This window comes from Podarcis bocagei (assembly GCF_964188305.1).
Source record: "Podarcis bocagei genome assembly, chromosome: 17".
Classification (NCBI taxonomy): Eukaryota; Metazoa; Chordata; class Lepidosauria; order Squamata; family Lacertidae; genus Podarcis; species Podarcis bocagei.
In genome coordinates this window covers 36,149,182-36,168,133 of record NC_138143.1, presented here as the reverse complement: position 1 = coordinate 36,168,133, position 18,952 = coordinate 36,149,182, and the positions used below count along the sequence as shown (strand labels likewise).

At 46.1% G+C, this 18,952-nt stretch overlaps 2 protein-coding genes across 2 annotated transcripts in view; one reads left to right on the top strand and one right to left on the bottom strand.

The window, feature by feature from the left end:
- Positions 1 to 17,240, bottom strand: part of ELP1 (elongator acetyltransferase complex subunit 1) — a 58,164-nt gene extending 40,924 nt beyond the window's left edge. Inside the window, exons 1-13 of the mRNA XM_081176167.1 lie at positions 17,148 to 17,240; positions 15,624 to 15,849; positions 14,016 to 14,168; positions 12,878 to 12,959; positions 11,374 to 11,454; positions 10,298 to 10,383; positions 9,151 to 9,250; positions 7,820 to 7,910; positions 6,439 to 6,562; positions 5,730 to 5,823; positions 2,699 to 2,932; positions 1,598 to 1,768; positions 1,331 to 1,424 (exon numbers count right to left, since the gene is read on the bottom strand). Coding sequence (XP_081032293.1) covers positions 1,331 to 1,424; positions 1,598 to 1,768; positions 2,699 to 2,932; positions 5,730 to 5,823; positions 6,439 to 6,562; positions 7,820 to 7,910; positions 9,151 to 9,250; positions 10,298 to 10,383; positions 11,374 to 11,454; positions 12,878 to 12,959; positions 14,016 to 14,168; positions 15,624 to 15,773 — 1,460 coding nt within the window. The 5' untranslated portion in view covers positions 15,774 to 15,849; positions 17,148 to 17,240. The remainder of the gene's footprint in view (positions 1 to 1,330; positions 1,425 to 1,597; positions 1,769 to 2,698; positions 2,933 to 5,729; positions 5,824 to 6,438; positions 6,563 to 7,819; positions 7,911 to 9,150; positions 9,251 to 10,297; positions 10,384 to 11,373; positions 11,455 to 12,877; positions 12,960 to 14,015; positions 14,169 to 15,623; positions 15,850 to 17,147) is intronic.
- Positions 17,241 to 18,430: 1,190 nt separating this feature from the next.
- The window catches only part of TBC1D2 (TBC1 domain family member 2), a 36,055-nt gene continuing 35,533 nt past the window's right edge, over positions 18,431 to 18,952 (top strand). Inside the window, exon 1 of the mRNA XM_081176268.1 lies at positions 18,431 to 18,670. The gene's annotated coding sequence lies outside the window, so the exon portion shown is untranslated. The remainder of the gene's footprint in view (positions 18,671 to 18,952) is intronic.

The window sequence follows — 18,952 nt, the reverse complement described above, 5'->3', positions numbered from 1 at the left end:
GATTTATGAAGCTGGGGTTGTTATGGTCAAACTGGCTCATAATGTGAAGAACCAGTGAGTTAGCCAAAAAAATAAAAGCAAAGAGCTTGAGGAATAACTGTATGTGGAATGAGACATTGGGAAGAGGTGAATACAACCTCCCTGTCTTACTCTAACGCAGTGTTTCCCAACCTTTTTTGGGCAAAGGCACACTTGTTTCATGAAAAAAATCTCGAGGCACACCACCATGCCAGATGGGGAAAGGTCACTTTTTACTTATGTAAAAAGAAATAAAAAAATAGTAACAGCATAGAAGGTAATGGTTAGGCTAGCATCCCTCTTCCAAATATGCTAGGTTTTTATTTGCAGGGACTGTTCTACATGGGAAAGCATTCAGCACTGTCATTCTCCCATCTGCCATCTGAATTGGTACTATTCTGGGTCAACTTACTCTGCTGCATGTGTAGATGAAAATGGCACCAAGTGTGGGGGAGGGGGCAGAACAGGTTTCAGATACAGGATATTAAGCATACACGTACTTCAGATTGAACTGGTTGCTTGCTTTGCAAGTTTTCATTTCCCAAATGACTGCCTTGGCAAGCGCAATACCTACCAGGCTCAACGCCGGTCTTGCGCTGCCGCTTCCCGCGCTCTCAATGACCCGGGAGGAGGAAGGCGTGAAGGGAATCCCGAAGGCGCGAAAACCTCGCGCATGCGCAGGCCTTCCGCCTGCGACAGCCCAGTAGGCCGGCCGAAGCAAGCGGCGATGGGATGTGGGAGGGAGCTCGCTCGCCGCCCCGCGTGTGCCTATGTGGGGCACGTTACAGCCCCGTGACGTCAGCGCCATGCAGGCAGCCAGGCAGGCAGACGGCGAGAGCCCCGCGCTGGGCGGCCTCTCCTCGCCGCCGCCGCCCCGCCTCTCGCCGCGCCTCTCGCCTGCCTCCCTCCCACGGCACACCAGGCAACGTCTCGCGGCACACTAGTGTGCCGCGGAACACCGGTTGGGAAACACTGCTCTAACGGATGCCTATGGAAACAATACAGAAAGTCAAGGGAAGAGTTACCCTGGTCACCAGAGCTCACCCAGCCAGTACCCAGTACAGACGTACCTTGGTTTTCAAACAGCTTAGTTCACAAACAACTTGGAACTCGAACACCGCAAACCCAGAAGTAGTTGTTCTGGTTTGCGAACTATGTCTTGGAAGCCGCACGTTGGTTTCTGAACGTTGTGGAAGTCGAACGGACTTCCGGAACACATTTTGTTCGAAAACCAAGGCACAACTGTGGTTATATGTATTGGTTTCACATTCCTCAGTAACAAATATTCTGCACCAAGTTTAAGTCCCGGTACCTGTATGACTTTTCCAGCCGAGGGACTGCAACTTTGCATCTACTTCCACCAACTGCACCAGTTTTAACTGTGGCATCTGTGTCTGTCTGGCCATCTGTCAAAGGGCAACAAAGAGAATAGGCGATGGACTTACTTCAGCATCAGCCTGGGAAGTTTCCTCTGTTCTGTTTTAAATTAAAAGCAGATTGAAAGCCACCATCCCCACCCGCCCTTTTATAATGCAAGGAGTTGAAGCCATGTTTTTGGCGAAGGCACGGGTGTACCTACTCGCTCTATAAATGGAAATCCTGTTGCTAGCATCCAGGACAGCAAGATCCCCACTTCTAAAAGGTTCCATAAGGAAGGCAACTTGATTGACAGCACAGGGGAGCTGGAGCTGATAGGTACAAAGAGGTGGAGGGGCCACAGCGTGACGGAAGGATGTCAAGAGCACCTTGTCTTCAAAGAGAAAGAGGAGAGGGGGAAATCGCTTTAATGGGCATCAATGCATAGCGGCAAAGGCCAGACTAAACATACAGACATCATCACAGATTTTTTTCATATTAAAATCTAATGCTTCTTAGTGGAGTCTGATCACTTTTCCCAGCGGCCGAAAGTTAAGTATAGAGCAATCACATGAGCTAAGAGTATGAACAGGCAGGTCACAGGTTCGAATCCTGCCTCTAATCTGAACTCACCAGGTGGATTTGAATAAGACATTATATTCCTACAGCTTCAGCCCCATCTGCTGATCATAATACCAAGCTACCGTACAGGGCAGGTCAATAACAATACTGAACTTCCTTACAGGATTGTTGTAAAGATTACTGAAACACTCTATGACATGTGAAGGGCTTTGAACACATAGAAAGTTCTTTATAAATATTAAGGTGTACACTCATCATGCACAGGAGATGAGGGAGAGAATTGTCTTTTTACTATCTTTATAGATGTTTTGTCAGTTTCGACTGAGTTTCTTTGCAGGATTTCTAGCTTCCTTCAAAATGGCTTTTCCCTCATGTTAACAAGCCCTTAATCAGGGCTGTGTATACTTGGCAGTTAAAATAATTGTTCTGCATCAAGAAAAAACTAAATTTCATGACCTGTTTGTATTATGCAAAATTAAGCGAATTTCTATGTATTTGCCTATTTTGCACCATTTGTTCTGCTTCTACTAGCTATGGGGAGGAGCCCTGCACAGGGCCTACTGTAAACCTGACAGAGCAACTTCTCCATCTTGTGAAATGCTGGGTGGAGTGGGGGAGATAAGGGAATAAATTCAGATTTAGAGTTTGCAAAAGTGCGGCCTAATTCTTTTTGCGTGGACTTCTCAACAGGCGCAGTCCACTTTAAGAAAACCCACAACCACTTCGCTCAGTAGAAATGTACCTCCATCAATGACTGCCACGCTAGCCAAGTCGCTTGCCCCTTCGCCACTGCTGCGGTCCGTACTCCACTGCCAGTCATAGCAGAGGTAAAGCCACTGCTGGCAGAGGATGTGGAGTCTGTACGGCATCTCTTGGTCCCATGCCAGGGACACAATGGGCTGGCTGCCTTCTGAGCTATCAAAATGCAGGCTTTGCTTCAGGTACCAGTGGTAGTTGCCCGTTGTCCAAAGCTGAACTGCACACAGAACACACAAAACGCGGGACTGCACATTAGACACCCCCCAACTTGTAGCAGAACAGACATCCCCCCCAAAAACTCTGAATCTCTCTGGCCTTTGAGGTATTAGAATCCCTTCTCTGCCCAGTTGTGTAGCATTCAGCTTAGTTTGAAAATGAACGTTTCCCAAGTGGTGGTAGTCACCATGTTCTTTTGCCACAGATGCCTCTTTCTCTGCATCTCTTTTTAAAATTTATTTATACTTTGCAAATTTACACATTTCATTAGTTTTACAAGCAATTTAACATTTTAAATGTTGACTTCCTTTCCCCCTCTTTCTGCGGTTCCTTAAATTTATTTTTCAACATCTTCTGCATATCCACATACATTTAACTTGCTCATTTAATTATCTACTGTAAATATATACTCTTATAAAAATGCAGTTATTACAATAACCCTGCTAATGTTTTCATCTGTTTACAGTTTATCTGTAAACATTCAATAAACCATTTCCATTCTTTTATAAAACGTTTGTTATCTTGATTTCTTATTCTTCCGGTAAGTTTCACCATTTCTGCATATTCCGTAAGTTTTTTTATGCATTTTGTATGCATCTTCCTTCACTGAGACTTCTGCTTCTTTCCACTTCTGGGCAAGTAACATTCTTTCTGCTGTAAAAGGTAAAGGTAAAGGGACCCCTGACTATTAGGTCCAGTCGTGACCGACTCTGGGGTTGCGGTGCTCATCTCGTTTTATTGACCAAGGGAGACGGTGTACAGCTTCCGGGTCATGTGGCCAGCATGACTAAGCTGCTTCTGGCGAACCAGAGCAGCGCACGGAAACGCCGTTTACCTTCCCCCCAGAGCGGTACCTATTTATCTAATTGCACTTGGACGTGCTTTCGAACTGCTAGGTTGGCAGGAGCTGGAACTGAGCAATGGGAGCTCACCCCATCATGGGGATTCGAACTGCCGACCTTCTGATCGGCAAGTCCTAGGCTCTGTGGTTTAACCCACAGGGCCACCTGCGTCCCCTTGCTGCTGTAGTAGCATACATCAATAAAATTCTATATACAGTGGTGCCCCGCAAGACGAATGCCTCGCGAGACGAAAAACTAGCAAAACGAAAGGTTTTTTCGTTTTCGAGTTGCTTCGCAAGACAAATTTCCCTATGGGCTTGCTTCGCAAAATGAAGCTTGCCCCGCAAGCTCCGGGGATAGCGGGAAGCGCAGCGCGTCTTCCCCGCTGTCCCCGGACCCCTTTTGAACCAAGGGGCGGCAAGGGGGAGAAGCGATCTTCTCCTCTCCGCCCCTTGCTTCAAAAGAGGGGACAGAGCGGCGCTTCCCCTCTGTCCCCGGATGGTTTCCATAGGAACGCATTGATTGTTTTTCAATGCATTCCTATGGGAAACCGTGCTTCGCAAGACGAAAAACTCGCAAGAAGAAAAAACTTGCGGAACGAATTAATTTCGTCTTGCGAGGCACCACTGTAATTTAGGTAGTTCTGTCTTTTGCACTTTCTCCACATCTCTTTCGCCTGGAGGTTGGCAAGCGGGAGGCCAGCACCCATGGGGGGGGGCAGGGTTGGCCTAGGTGCCTCCATTTACTGACCTCTACTCTATATGATTTGGGTTGCACGGAAAGTCTCTCTAGTGCCTTCTCTCTTTCTCTGTGTGTGTCCTGAGAGTTTAAAACGTATCTCCTCAATGGGAGCCAGAACACATGTTGGTGCATGCACGTTTCTGCAGTTTAATCCTCCACACGACTGGAAGCATACAAAGCGAGCAGACAGCCATGCACCAGGGTACTTGATGGAGGCCACACCTGACTGTGAGCCAGTCTGAGAAGTTCTGGTACACCAAGAGTCAGATGGTGACGCTATGTTTTTACTGTGGGGTGTGAAACACAGAGCAGACAAAATACAACATTCCTAGAGAGGGATGTTTGTTCAGCCAGTAGATAAACTTCCTGTTTCCTCCTGGGCTGGGACAAACTTCCTCTACATGTGACCAGAGGGAGGCGTGACCTTACCTGTGCAGGTAACAAAAGCACAGGACTGGCCACCACATCTCTCTCGTCTCCATTTTGCTTTCGCCGAAGAAACGTCAGCCTGAGATGCTGTCTTGGCTTCCAAGAGAGGACAAAGGAACTATCTCCTTATGGGATAGATTCCAAGTGTACAGTGGTGCCTCGCAAGACGAAAAGAATCCGTTCTGTGATTCTCTTCGTCTAGCGGTTTTTTCGTCTTGCGAAGCAAGCCCATTGACGGATTAGCAGATTAGCGCTATTAGCGCTATTAGCGGCTTTTAGTGGCTTATCGGATCAGCTGATAAGCGGCTTAGCGGCTTAGAAAAAGGGGGGGAGGAAAAAAACCCGCAGGAACTCGCAAGACATTTTCGTCTTGCAAAGCAAGTCCATAGGAGATTCGTTTTGCGAAGCACCTCCAAAACGGAAAACTCTTTCGTCTAGCGAGTTTTCCGTCTTGCGAGGCATTCGTCTTGCGGGGCACCACTGTATATATTTTGTAACTTAAGTCTGCCTTCTGGGATCCATTTGTGAACAGAATGTGTGAGTAAACTATTTTATACTTTTTATACAAGACAGTGCTGTGTCTATTTCTTTTTAGGAGGGAATAAAAGGGGAATTACCAGGAAACTTATTTTAGAGGCTTAAACAAGCCTGGTAAACCTATCCGCTGTGTAAGTTTTAAAATGGGAATGTCACTTTGCTAAATTATAGAACTTGTTAATGCAAGTTGGAAAGGATATTGTTAAACAATATAACCTCTCCTGCCTCCCTGAACATTCCCACACTTACCATATGTCTTTGGTTGAGTTGTATCTTCCGTTTTCAGTTCTTCCAACCATACTGCCAATATCATGGAGTCCAAATTCCAGAGTAGCTCATTTACCTAAAGCAACATGGATTGGGGTGTCGTATGAAGCCAGAGCCATTTCCAACAGAATTTATTTTCCTTCGGTCGAGTAACATCTCCTTCACAATTTAAAACGATGATTTCTAAAGAATTCTAAAACCCTCCAAACAAGGGAAGGGCAAGAATTCTTCAGATTCAGTTAGCTGACTACTACAGTGGTACCTCAGTTTTCGAACGTCACCCATTCCAGAAGTCCGTTCGAATTCTGAAACATTCAAAAACCGAAAACTGAAAGCAGAAGCCTCAATACAGAAAACTCAAAACAGAAGCTGTGTTTCCTGTTTGACTTCTGGGGCGCGTTCGAAAACTGAGGCATTTACTTCCGGGTTTTCGGCATTCGAATTCCGAAATGTCCGACTATGGAGGCGTTCGAAAACCGAGGTACCACTGTATTCAGTTTACAAACCCTTCAGAAAGAGGGTCATCTACCTGACATTCAGAAGACATCTTAAGGCGGCCCTATTCAGGGAAGCTTTTAATGTATGATATTTTAGTGTTTTTTGGTTTCTGTGGAAGCCGCCCAGAGTGGCTGGGGAAACCCAGCCAGATGGGCGGGGTACAAATAATAAATTATTATTATTATTATCTTACCTTGACTTGGCCTTTCTGGAAGGGAAGTGTGAATTCACCATGAAGAAGTCCATTTTTTTCAAAGAACACAACGTCATGTTTGTTGGCTTTATCTTGTGTGGATGCAATTAAGCTTCCAGAGGGCCTCGACAAATAAAACGAAAGTGTCAGTTAGGACAACATTTCGGACAATTCCTCAAACATGCATTTTTATTTTTTTAAAAAAAGATTAAGTAGTGAAACATCTGTCATAAGGAAAGGTGGAAAGTGGAGAAGGGAGACCCTATATATATTATAGAGAGCTTCTGAAGGTGGAGGTTCCTCCTGTGTGTTCTAGAGTACAACCCCTCAGAACAAAATGGTCGCCACTGAGAACCAAGCTTTGCCCTCCAGAATGGCCCCCATCTACAAGCATCTGCAGGAACTTTTCCAGGGGGGAGGGTGAAAGCCAATGCTACAAATATATACATACAAACTGACATTGCTAGAGTCAGAGAAAAGGGCTACCATTTCTCATAGATCTGGGAACTCAACAACAGTGAATCCTGAGCACTAGCTCTAAAACCTTGGCCTCTGATAAATTTATATGCAAGGCCTACCCCTTCATTGCTCCTCAATGCCCTGCAAACAAAACCGGTCCACCGACCACTGAAATTCTCACTTCTTTCCCCATTTCCCTCTATCTCTTCCAGCCTTTAATTCAGGCTTCCTCAGACTCGGCCCTCCAGCAGTTTTTGGCCTACAACTCCCATGATCCTTAGCTAGCAGGACCAGTGGTCAGGGATGATGGGAACTGTAGTCTGAAAACATCTGGAGGGCCGAGTTTGAGGAAGCCTGCTTTAATTAATGGCACCGCTGCTAAATTCAACTTCACAAACTACATTTCCCAGGATCCTTTGGGGGGAGCCACGACTGTTAAAGTGGTATGATACAGTGGTGCCTCGCAAGACGAAATTAATCCGTTCCGCGAGTCTCTTCGTCTTGCGGTTTTTTTCGTCTTGCGAAGCACGGCTATTAGCAGCTTAGCGGCTATTAGCGGCTTAGCGGCTATTAGCGGCTTAGCGGCTATTAACGGCTTAGCGGCTTTAAGAAAAAGGAAACAAACTCGCAAGAACTCGCAAGACGTTTCGTCTTGCGAAGCAAGCCCATAGGGAAATTCGTCTTGCGGAACGACTCAAAAAACAGAAAACTCTTTCGTCTTGCGCGTTTTCCATCTTGCGAGGCATTCGTCTTGCGAGGTACCACTGTACTGCTTTAAGTGTATAGTGCAGGTGGGGCCTAAGTGGGTTTCAACAGTGAAGTCACCACCTTTAAAATCCATGGCTGGTGAAGTTTCAATGGGCATATGTGAACACAAGGCAAACTCATTGCGCACCACAAAACACAACTCTTCCCTACTCACTTCCACGCCAGTGCTTGTTCTAATCCTGGGACGGGCTCACTTGTAGTCTGCAGAACAAGCTCTCTGCTCCACACCCTGACTTTCCGAGCTCCTGCATTTTTTGGGGGGGGAGAGAAACATGCGCACAGTAGACTCATTAGAATTGTTTTCCAAGCTTCAGGATCTGCAGACTATGTTTCACCCATCAAGTCTTCCAGGCAGCCTTATCAGAAAACACAGGTTAATATTAGAATCTTGAGCAGCTGTGCATTCATTGCTCACAGTCTGTCTGATGGAGACTTTCCTCTTTTTAAGGAAACTGGTGCAACGCCTATCATTATGACCGTACACATTATGTGTGAACCCATGCGCAGGGACACCATAGGTGTGTTTGCATGCAATATACATATATGTCCCCTGCACCCATGTTGTCTGTATTTATGGGCATTTACCGTATTTTTCGCCCTATAGGACGCACTTTTTCCCCTCCAAAAATGAAGGGGAAATCTGTGTGCGTCCTATGGGGCGAATGCAGGCTTTCGCTGAAGCCTGGAGAGCGAGAGGGGTCGGTGCGCACCGACCCCTCTCGCTCTCCAGGCTTCAGGAAGCTCTGCGCAACCCTCGGGATACCGGCTCCGAGGGTTGCGCAGAGCTGCCTGCAGTCCCCGGCTCAGCACAGCTCTGCGCGGCCATTGGGAGCAGGGTGCTAAGTCCCACCCCGCTCGGGATGGCGGCGCAGAGCTGCCTGCAGTCCCGGGATCAGCGCACTTCTCCCCATCGCCAGCCCCACAAGCTCGGGGGACAGCGGGGAGGCAGACTGTGCCTTCCCACTGTTCCCCGACCTGGTTCTTCCAGCCCCGCACCTGGGGGGGAAATAATTTTTTCCCCCTTTATTTCCCAAAAAAACTAGGTGCGTCCTATGGGCCGGAGCGTCCTATGGAGCGCAAAATACGGTATCTACCCAGTATCCCAACTGCAACGCTGCAGCCATGAGAGAAAATAAAAATGATGCACTCAAGGATTATCTCAGTGCCTGGGGTGGGAATAGCTTTTGTGTTTCCTTAACTGTGTATCAGGCTCTGGCCTGTTTATGTTAGCCCGATACTTCTACAGGAACCATATGGAACTGAGATAGTACATCTGCCTATGTCTTCTTGGAGTTCTGTCTATCAAGGAGACATTAAGGGTGTGAACAGAGCTATGAGAAATACCTTAACAATGTATGTTAATAACGGTGATGATGATAAAGTATTCTTACTTTTTAAAATACGATTTTTTTTATCCCTTATTCAAGCAGGTGTTATGTGTTTTTTTAAGCAAAAAGCATTTTATTGTTTTGAACTTATACCAACCTGTCTCTGGGCAAACAGCACTCACTGCAAAGTACTGTCCATCTCCTCTCCAGGTGATTCGAGGTCTACGGTCATCCCATGGCAGAGCAGGCAGCACTTCCTGGGGAAATAAATGATGCACTTCCTGTTAACCGAGACACAAGAGGCAGGTGGCTATGTGCCATTTACTCCTAGTCCCCCCCACCCCACCCCCACCTTGTTTGCTAGCTTAATTTTCCCACGGATGAGACTGAAAAACCGAGAGCCTGCTCTGATTGGCTGCAGGTCACATGACACAGTAAACAATAGCGAATAACAGAAACAAACCACAAACTCTGGCTTTACAAACTGTTGTTTGCTTCAACCCCAAACAAACCACAATATACGATATGAAACCATTCTTTGCTAAGAAATCATGGCTTATTGGAACAAAACAAACCAAAATCCCCACTATGAACATATCGCTAATTTAGGAACTGTGATTTGTCGTTCCATCCTATGCTAGGAGCATGGCAATGTGAGAGCGATCCTCACGTTCAGAGTAAACAAATAACTATGGGATGTGCAAACTGGGCCTTATATTTCAATTCAGTGTGTGAATAGGCTTAGGGACCTTCACGAACGAGTGGACATTTCAAACTGGATCGCCTCAATCCAACACTCTAACCACTACACCACACTAGCTCTGTGATCCTATTTAATGCAGGTATTCCAAGAAGAACAATTCATTCAAATAGGGGTGTGTGCCTTTCTTACACCCATCATTTTGCCACTGTATACTTTTTATACTTATTTGTGTACACACATAACCAATATTTATAAATAAAAAAATTCCTTCCAGTAGCACCTTAAAGACCAACTAAGTTAGTTCTTGGTACGAGCTTTCGTGTGCATGCACACTTCTTCAGATACACTGAAACAGAAGTTGCCAGATCCTTCTATATAGTGAGAAGGTGGGGAGGGGTATTACTCAGAAGGGTGGTGGGAATGGGAGATTGGCAGTTAGCTGAGATGAGCCTGTTGACGACTCTTAACGACTGTAATAGGTCTTACAGGAAAAGGCAAGGGGTGAGAAGGTGAGAAATGGCTTAGTCATGTATAATGAGATAAGAATCCAATGTCTTTGTTCAGACCAGGTATTTATAAATATTTATAAAGAATACAGTACCGCTGGCTTGGTGCGAGCAGCCTTCTTGCCTTCTGATCCATGAAACTGGGTTTCCTTTTTACCCCAACCAACAGTAATAAACTTTCCTAGAAGTTAACAAATTAGCAGCATTTGTGATGTGACACTTTCAACAATCTGACAAAAATGTATTGCCCACCCCATCAAGCTCCACAAGACTTCATTCTCGTTCTCGAAATCGTTTGCAAGCTTTACAAGTCACCATGCCAACCATCTGATACCAACTTCATTGCTGGAGACCAGCAGTAGACCTTAAGAGTTTATGAAGTCTTGATTCAGACATAAACATGGTATCTCTTTCTATTATTCTTACAGGGGGCTAAACCTCTCCATCCACAGATAAGCTAAAAGCGTTTGTCACATTTCAGGGACACATTCCAGCCAGGCAAAGATAAACACACAAAAAGGACATGGAGCAGGGCTAGGTAAAGGGACCCCTGACCATTAGGTCCAGTCATGACCGACTCTGGGTTTGCGGCGCTCATCTCACTTTCTTGCCCGGGGGAGCCGGCGTACAGCTTCCGGGTCATGTGGCCAGCATGACTAAGCCACTTCTGGAGAACCAGAGCAGCACACGGAAACACCGTTTACCTTCCCGCTGGAGTGGTACCTATTTATCTACTTGAACTGGCGTGCTTTTGAACTGCTAGGCTGGCAGAAGCAGGGACCGAGCAACGGGAGCTCACCCCGTCGTAGGGATTCGAACCGCCAACCTTCTGATCGGCAAGTCCTAGGCTCTGTGGTTGAACCCACAGCGCCACCCGTGTCCCTGGAGCAGGGCTACTGAAGGCTAAATAGTTATCTGAAGGGCCACATGTGGCCCCCAAGCCTGAAGTTCCCTGCATCCTGCATTGTAGAGTCTGCACTGAACAGGAGCTTGAACTAGGTGTCTTCTCAAGTCCCTTCCAACCTTGTAACAGTCAAAATGAGCAGCTGGATCCAGTTGTCTGCTGCGGTAATTTCAGTTTTCATTTGGTTCTGCCTATGCATTTCGTTCAATTTTTAAAACTGCCGCCGTGCAATTTTTTGAGCATCCCATATCTGCAGCAACAACTCACCTTCTCCAAAGTCATCTTGGTGGATTTGACTTTCTGTAATAGGTTCAAAGTCCCTCGTCATCAGGATGAGAGTCTGCTGACCTGTGTCATAGTGAACAGCAATGGACTTTAAAATCAAGATTCTGCCAAGATGAACTAATATAGCTTACTAATCACACCACAGAATTCCAACCCTTCTTCTGTGGCTTTTGGGACAGCACTACATTCTCTTTTCCTAGACCACTGTTTTACTTATATCATTAGCATTACATAGGCTTCTCCATTTCTTACTTGATATTTACCAAATACGGATGTACTCTTACATGACATTGTCCGATACTGCTTCTGCCCCAGTGATTCTTTATTATTTGGATTTGGTACATTTCATGCAGCCTACCTAGACATTCTACCACATTAAATGCAACATAACTTGTATAAATAAAACAAGAGATTTAGGCTACAATGATGTCTTTCAACAAGCCTTCTAAAAGCTTAAACCCAGTTGATAACTGTATTGGATCTGACTTGATTTTATGTATGTGTTTTTTAGTTTTGTTTTTAAATGTTTCAATATATGCAGTTTTAACTGTTTATATATACATAACTGTTTTATATATGTGATTAAACTTCAAATCGTTTTGGGATGCCTCATATGAAGCGATTTGTAAGTGAACTAGATAAACAAACAAACATGTGATTCCCAATATTTTAAAGTCTTCTAAAAAATAATACAGTGGTACCTCTGGTTACATACTTAATTCATTCCGGAGGTCGGTTCTTAACCTGAAATTGTTCTTAACCTGAAGCACCACTTTAGCTAATGGGGCCTCCTGCTGCCGCCGCACCACCGGAGCACAATTTCTGTTCTCATCCTGAAGCAAAGTTCTTAACCTGAGGTAGTATTTCTGAGTCTGTAACCTGAAGCGTATGTAACCTGAAGCGTATGTAACCCGAGGTACCACTGTATTCAGTTAGCACCTGACAAAGACATTTAAACTCGAAGAACAGCTGACAAAACAGTAGCAGAATATTAACTTAACAGTTGTTACTTCTGTATTGCCATTAAACGTAAAAAGTGACTACTTTCAGTAGGAGCTTCTGGATCTCACAGACACAGAGACTTCGTGCAGATCTGATGCTGGCTCAAAGAAAACCTTGGTCTGCCGATTGGTTCAGAAACAGGTATGTGCTCCCCATCCCTCTTACTCTCATCAGAAGTAATTCCCCCTGCCCTAAATCATACTGATTTAGTGTTACAGGTGCACTGATGCTGACAACTGTTAAATGCTAACTAAGGAGGTTTTCTTGTCAAACCAAGGCCTGAAGCCAAGCCTGGAAGTTGGTTTCGTGAAGAAGAGAACCGGATTCACAGCCAGCACTGGTGAACCTGTAACACTAACCCGGAAAGAACACAGTTCCCAAGGCCTATTACGGTTTTGCAATAGGCCAGCGTTATATCATCTTCAATGGACCAAAAGGTAAGGAACGAGGCTGAAAGGATTGGCTTTGGAACGTTGCTCCACACCTGTGGCAAGAAGAACGAGCTCTTGGTCAGGACTCCAGCTCATCACAGTTAGACCGCTGTCCACACTCCCGACACACTCCAACTGCAAAAAGATTGAAGACAGTTAACTCACGCTGCTGCTCCTGTGCCTTTTAACAGCAGCCTGACACAACCTCACAAGGGATTTGACAGTGTCAAATGGAGGACAAAGCCATTAAAGGGTACTAGCCAAGGTTGTGATGTACTCCCTCCGATTACAGAGGAAGTATGCCTCTGAATGTCAGCTGCAGGGAACCACAAGTAGTAGAAGAAGAAGAATTTGGATTTGATATCCTGCTTTATCACTATCCTAAGGAGTCTCAAAGCGGCTAACAATCTCCTCTCCCCCACAACAAACACTCTGTGAGGTGAGTGGGGATGAGAGACTTCAGAGAAATGTGACTAGCCCAACGTCACCCAGCAGCTGCATGTGGAGGAGAGGGGAAGCGAACACAGTCCACCAGATTACAAGTCTACCGCTCTTAACCACTGCATTCAGGTCCTGTTTAGAGGCTTCCCATAGGGCACAGCAGTCCAATAGGTGGCCCGAGGGCCACATATGTCCCTTGAGGGCTTTTTTGTGGCCTTCAGCAACATTTGACGCTTCCACAACCCTTATGCTGCCTTCCCAAAGTCAGTAAACAAGGCGCTGTGCTATGGGAAGGTGGTGTGAGGGCTCTGATAGGATCCTAGCGTCTCCTTTTAACTTTCCCAAAGCCTAGTTAGTGCTTTCCCAGCTTTGGGAAGGAGGTGGAAGTACTCTAGATGTGGCAGCTAGACTGGTGACTGGGAGTGGCCACCGAGACCATATAACAACCAAATAACACCGGTCCTGAAAGATCAACATTGGCTACCAGTACGTTTCCAAGCACAATTCAAAGTGTTGGTGCTGACCTTTAAAGCCCTAAACAGCCCCGGCCCAGTATACCTGAAGGAGCGTCTCCACCCCCATCGTTCAGCCCAGACACTAAGGTCCAGCTCCGAGGGCCTTCTGCCGATTCCCTCACTGCAAGAAGAGAAGTTACAGGGAACCAAGCAGAGGGCCTTCTCGGTAGTGGCGCCCTCCCTGTGGAATGCTCTCCCATCAGATGTCAAGGAAATAAACAACTATCTGTCATACCTGAAAGGTGTTCAGATTGCACAGTATGACATCTCCAGTTGCAGTAGCCACACAGACAAATTCCTGATCAGGCAAATCCTCAATGCCCACAATGAACCCGCTTCCATCTTCTGGCAGAAAACCCTCAGCTAGCAAAGAAACTTCATTTGTGACCTTTAAAACAGAGACAAGGACCCACTATAATGCAAACACGTTGATTTGATCATGCAAGTTGGCTCTTGGCGGAAGACCACAACCAACATGTGTGTTAAACTGCAGTTATTTGCTGGTGCTGGAATCATCCTAGCAAAAATGCATGTTTGTTGGCATACACATAATCTACAAAAATATGTGAATATATTTTGATTACCCTTTTACTAGGATTCTATGCAATGGCTTAGCATCCAACACACTGGGAAATTGTAGAGTGCCTCTTTACTGATTGTTTTGAGATGCTGGTGTTCATGGGTTAATAATTTTTATATTAATTGCTGTGATGAATTTAAATTCTGTTGTACTTGATGAAATGTATATTATCCTGTACACCTTGAAGTTGATGGGCACACTACACATCATCATCATCATCATCATCATCATCATCACAGAAAGCAGTGGTTTGCAAACTTGTTTTCTTAGGAATCTTGAAGTCCTTTGGAAATCGGTCAGGGGTTCCTTACTGAGAAGATCTTTACAGTGGTGCCCCGCAAGACGAATGCCTCGCAAGACGGAAAACCCGCTAGACGAAAGGGTTTTCCGTTTTTGAGCTGCTTCGCAAGACGAATTTCCCTATGGGCTTGCTTCGCAAGACGAAAACGTCTTGCGAGTGTTCCTATTTTTTTCCGCTTTCCCCCCCTTTTTCTAAGCTGCTAAGCCACTAATAGCCTTTTAGCCGCTAAGCCGCTAAGCCTTTAATAGCCGCTAATCCGCTAAACCGCTAATAGTGCTAATCTGCTAAGCCGCTAATAGGGTTGCTTCGCAAGACGAAAAAACCGCTAGACGAAGAGTCTCGCGGAACGGATTATTTTCGTCTTGCGAGGCACCACTGTAATAGAATAGGAAATTTAGTGAATGTTCATGAACATAGCAAAACCTAAGGAGCCTGGTCAGCAACAACCAGCAAGACCTGGAAGTATGTTCTAGAATATATCCCAGAATCCTTTGCAATATGCAGAGGTTCTGTAGCAGAGGCACAGAAATGATTCTTCAGCAGACACACCAACATGGCAAGGATTTCCTGGGAGCAGGAAATGGAAAGACTGCCACCTTGAACGTTTTGGTGTTAATCTACACTCTTCTGCAAATACACACACACAAAATTTGAATAAAGTATTTAATAAAAATTATCCACATGCTTTCTGTCTTGCAAAATTAACTCAAGAATCTATCCAAACATTTTTTTAATTCCAGAAATTATCTCTGTATGGAGTAGTGAATAAAATACATTGTTGAAAGTATACACCGGCTCAATTCCTTCCTCTGACTGAAAGTATTTTATGCCCAAATATTCACATCATTAGGCTTCACCCTATGAAAAGCCAAGGAGAAGCGGCAAAAGTAGTCAGCAATGGGCTGCTGCTAGGCAGGCAGCTCTTAGAATGCAAAAACCAAAACTGACATGTGCTATCTCACCTCTTGTGTGGTAGGATCCACCTCCACAATTCCGTACTCTGTACTGACTAATAACGTCCCCTTGTCTGCACGGAGACAGAAGCCTTGAGGAGTTCCAACAGTCCGGACTGCCTGGCATTCCCAAGTTCTCAGCAATTTTAGATTTCTCATGCTGTCTTCAGTGCATACAACTGAAAAGGAATTGCTCTTCTCGCCCTAAAGACCAACTTAAAGTAATGGACTGCACCTAAATAAAAAAGAAGAGAGAAGCATGAACTGAAAAACGTTAATTCTTGAACACAAATATTTGAAACAGTGTCAGGAAACTAAAATTTGAAGTGTTTCCAGACAGGGGGCTTTATATGGTTGTAACCAGGGCCAGATTTAGGTCTGATGAGGCCCTAAGCTGCTGAAGGTAATGGGGCCCTTTATATGGCCAACTATCCTTTGTGAACAACAAATTGTCGCTGTTTTTTGTGTTGAATATGTGCTATATGGTTATTTATGGACCTAATAGGCATCTAAAGCCATTTGCACATAACAAAATATGTATTTTATCAAAGTAATTGTTGAACTGAAATACAATTAAGAAGTAGCATATTAATAGTGAAATACAGTTAAGAAGTAGTATATAATAGTGATATTTTAGGGAGCAGGCTAGTAGGCGGGGCCCATTACATTATAGGAGCCTACACAACACAAAACACTGTTGCTGTATGTAGGTTTTATTTTATTTGTTTTTTATCTTATATTTTGGAAATGTACATCCAGTTTCCCCCCCCCCTTTAATTTTTTGGGGGGCCCCCAAGAGAGTCGGGCCCTTATTGCTTATACGTAAATCCAACACAGGGACACGGGTGGCTCTGTGGGTTAAACCACACAGCCTAGGACTTGCCGATCAGAAGGTCGGCGGTTCGAATCCCCGCAATGAGGTGAGCTCCCATTACTCGGTCCCTGCTCCTGCCCACCTAGCAGTTTGAAAGCACGTCAAGTGCAAGTAGATAAATAGGGACCACTCCTGAGGGAAGGTAAACGGCATTTCCGTGCGCTGCTCTGGTTAGCCAGAAGCGGCTTAGTCCTGCTGGCCACATGACCTGGAAGCTGAACGCCGGCTCCCTCGGCCAATAAAGCAAGATGAGCGCCACAACCCCAGAGTCGGCCACGACTGGACCTAGTGGTCAGGGGTCCCTTTACCTTTCAAATCCGACACTGTATGGTTGTAACAAACAGATCGGTGGCTGAAGACTTGCATGCACGAGGAGTACAGATCCTACAGTAAACACCCGTCTTGAAACACCCATTAGTAGAACTGTCACTGTACCACGATGGAGAGCTAGCTAGTTTTAAGCACATCCAAAGATTGTTCTGTTTAAGAAAATAAAATAAAATGGGGGGAGATGGAGGACTATTTTGCAACCAAGGGCCCCGTCATTCTGCCCTTCACCTGCTGGTAAGGTGATAATTCGCAGAAACCAGACTCCTCAGCTGTGGGAGAGGAGAGGGCACCCCTAAACCCCTGGGGTGCAAGCGGCACCGCGCGCTCACCTTACAACAAGCGGCTCCCAACTGCCCGCGTGCAACTTCGCCGGAGACGCAGCGCGCCTGCCATAGTCAAGCCACTGTGCGGGCAGAGCGAGGGGTCGAGCATGCTCAGTGGAGATCGCGAAGCCGAACCGGAAGAGGGCGGCTCTGCGCATGCTCGGCGGCATTCTGAAGCCGAAGCAAGTGAGGGCAGCGCTGCTATGCCCGCGGTAGAAATCTCATCCTGGCCATTATATTTAAAGGGAGCGTGGTGGTTCCTTAAGGATCAGGCCAGAGTCTGAGACTTGCTTGCCCTTTCAGCAGCCTTTAGTGCCCGGGAGTGGGTTCTTTTCATTGAAGAGAAACTGCTTAGGGTATTAAGAGTGATCTTGCTGTGGCTTGTTTTGTTTTTTTAAAGGGCATCGTAAGAAAGAAAGTGGAATCCTGAAATCAATAACTCAGCTAATAACGCTTTATACAATAACAGCACAGGATAGTTTGCCAGTATTAAATAACGGATAATTAGACGCAGCTTTTGGTTGTGCTAGCTAAGTTGCTGAAAGAAACGAGCATGTCCTTCGTTTTTTTGCTCTTGCAAGAATAATAAATAAATGGCGCGTGAATCTGAGCTTCCAAGTTCAAGGCTTTACGATAATCTAGCTCGCGATGATTTATCGCTCAAGGGCGCTCGGGTCTTTATCTTGCAGGAGTTTGCGCCAGTCCCGTGCAACTTGCTGTAAACCTCAAAGCATTTCCGATCAGGCATCTGCGGGCATTCGCTGGTACCGGGCGACACCGCGGGAATCAAGGCTGCAAAGCCATTAAATCTGCGGTGCGCGCGGGCTTGCAAAAAGGCGAATGCGTGCATTCAAATTGCCCAGCGCAGCGACTTCTAGCAGCTGTACGGGAAAGAGATGGGCTTTCCGCAGCTTTTGATCTCGCACGACCATAGCTGTCAACGTTTCCCTTTTTTAAAGGGAAATTCCCTTATTCCGAATAGGATTCCTCTCAAGAAAAGGGAAAAGTTGACAGCTATGGGCATGACATGTTACTGGCATGCTGTTGCGCATCCTGCAACCTGTAAGGTGTCCTTTCCCTATAAGTAAAAATAAAATAAAATAGGCGCAGGCAACTGGGTTAGTTTATTGGGGGTGGATAGGAAACCTACAGCCAGCTATTATCAGGACCAGCTTAAAGCGTCGCAAAATAAGCCGCAAACCTTCGAGCTCTCCGGGGGAAAAATCGCCCTCGCCTCGGGCAAGAACGCGGAATATTTCTTGGAGAAAGACACGGCAAGGCGCGCCTCCCCGCTTCCCCCGCCAAGCGCGCAGCGGCGGAATCCATTGTTGTCTTGCTTTCCGCTCCTTTCGCGGCTTGCCATGCCGGGACTGCCTGGTACCGCCCCGCCCCAGCCGACCAGGAAACAGCCGCTGCTCGCTGGCTCGATCATCGCCCCATAACATTTGCTGCCGTTTGATCAGGAAGCGGATCGGGCCCTTTGCAGGCGCAGCTGCTTCTACCGAAGTCCGCTCGGAGGGCGAGGGAAGGTAAGAGCGGAAAGAGTGACTTGCTTGCTTGCTTGGGCAAATTTGGGTATACTTTACGCACATGCGGTCCTCCTCTGTTGAGTGGAGTTTGTTTTCCCCCGACTCCCTTAGCGACGCCACTTTTCTTACTTGAAGGACTGAGCTGGGTAGTTTTTGACAGCAGGAAAGAAAGCAGTTCAACAGGTGCAGCATGGAGGTACTGTGATAGGCAGGAGTGCCAGCCAGCTTGGCCCGGCGTCAGGTGACAGCAAAAAACTGCAAGGTTTTTAGCGGGGGCAATTA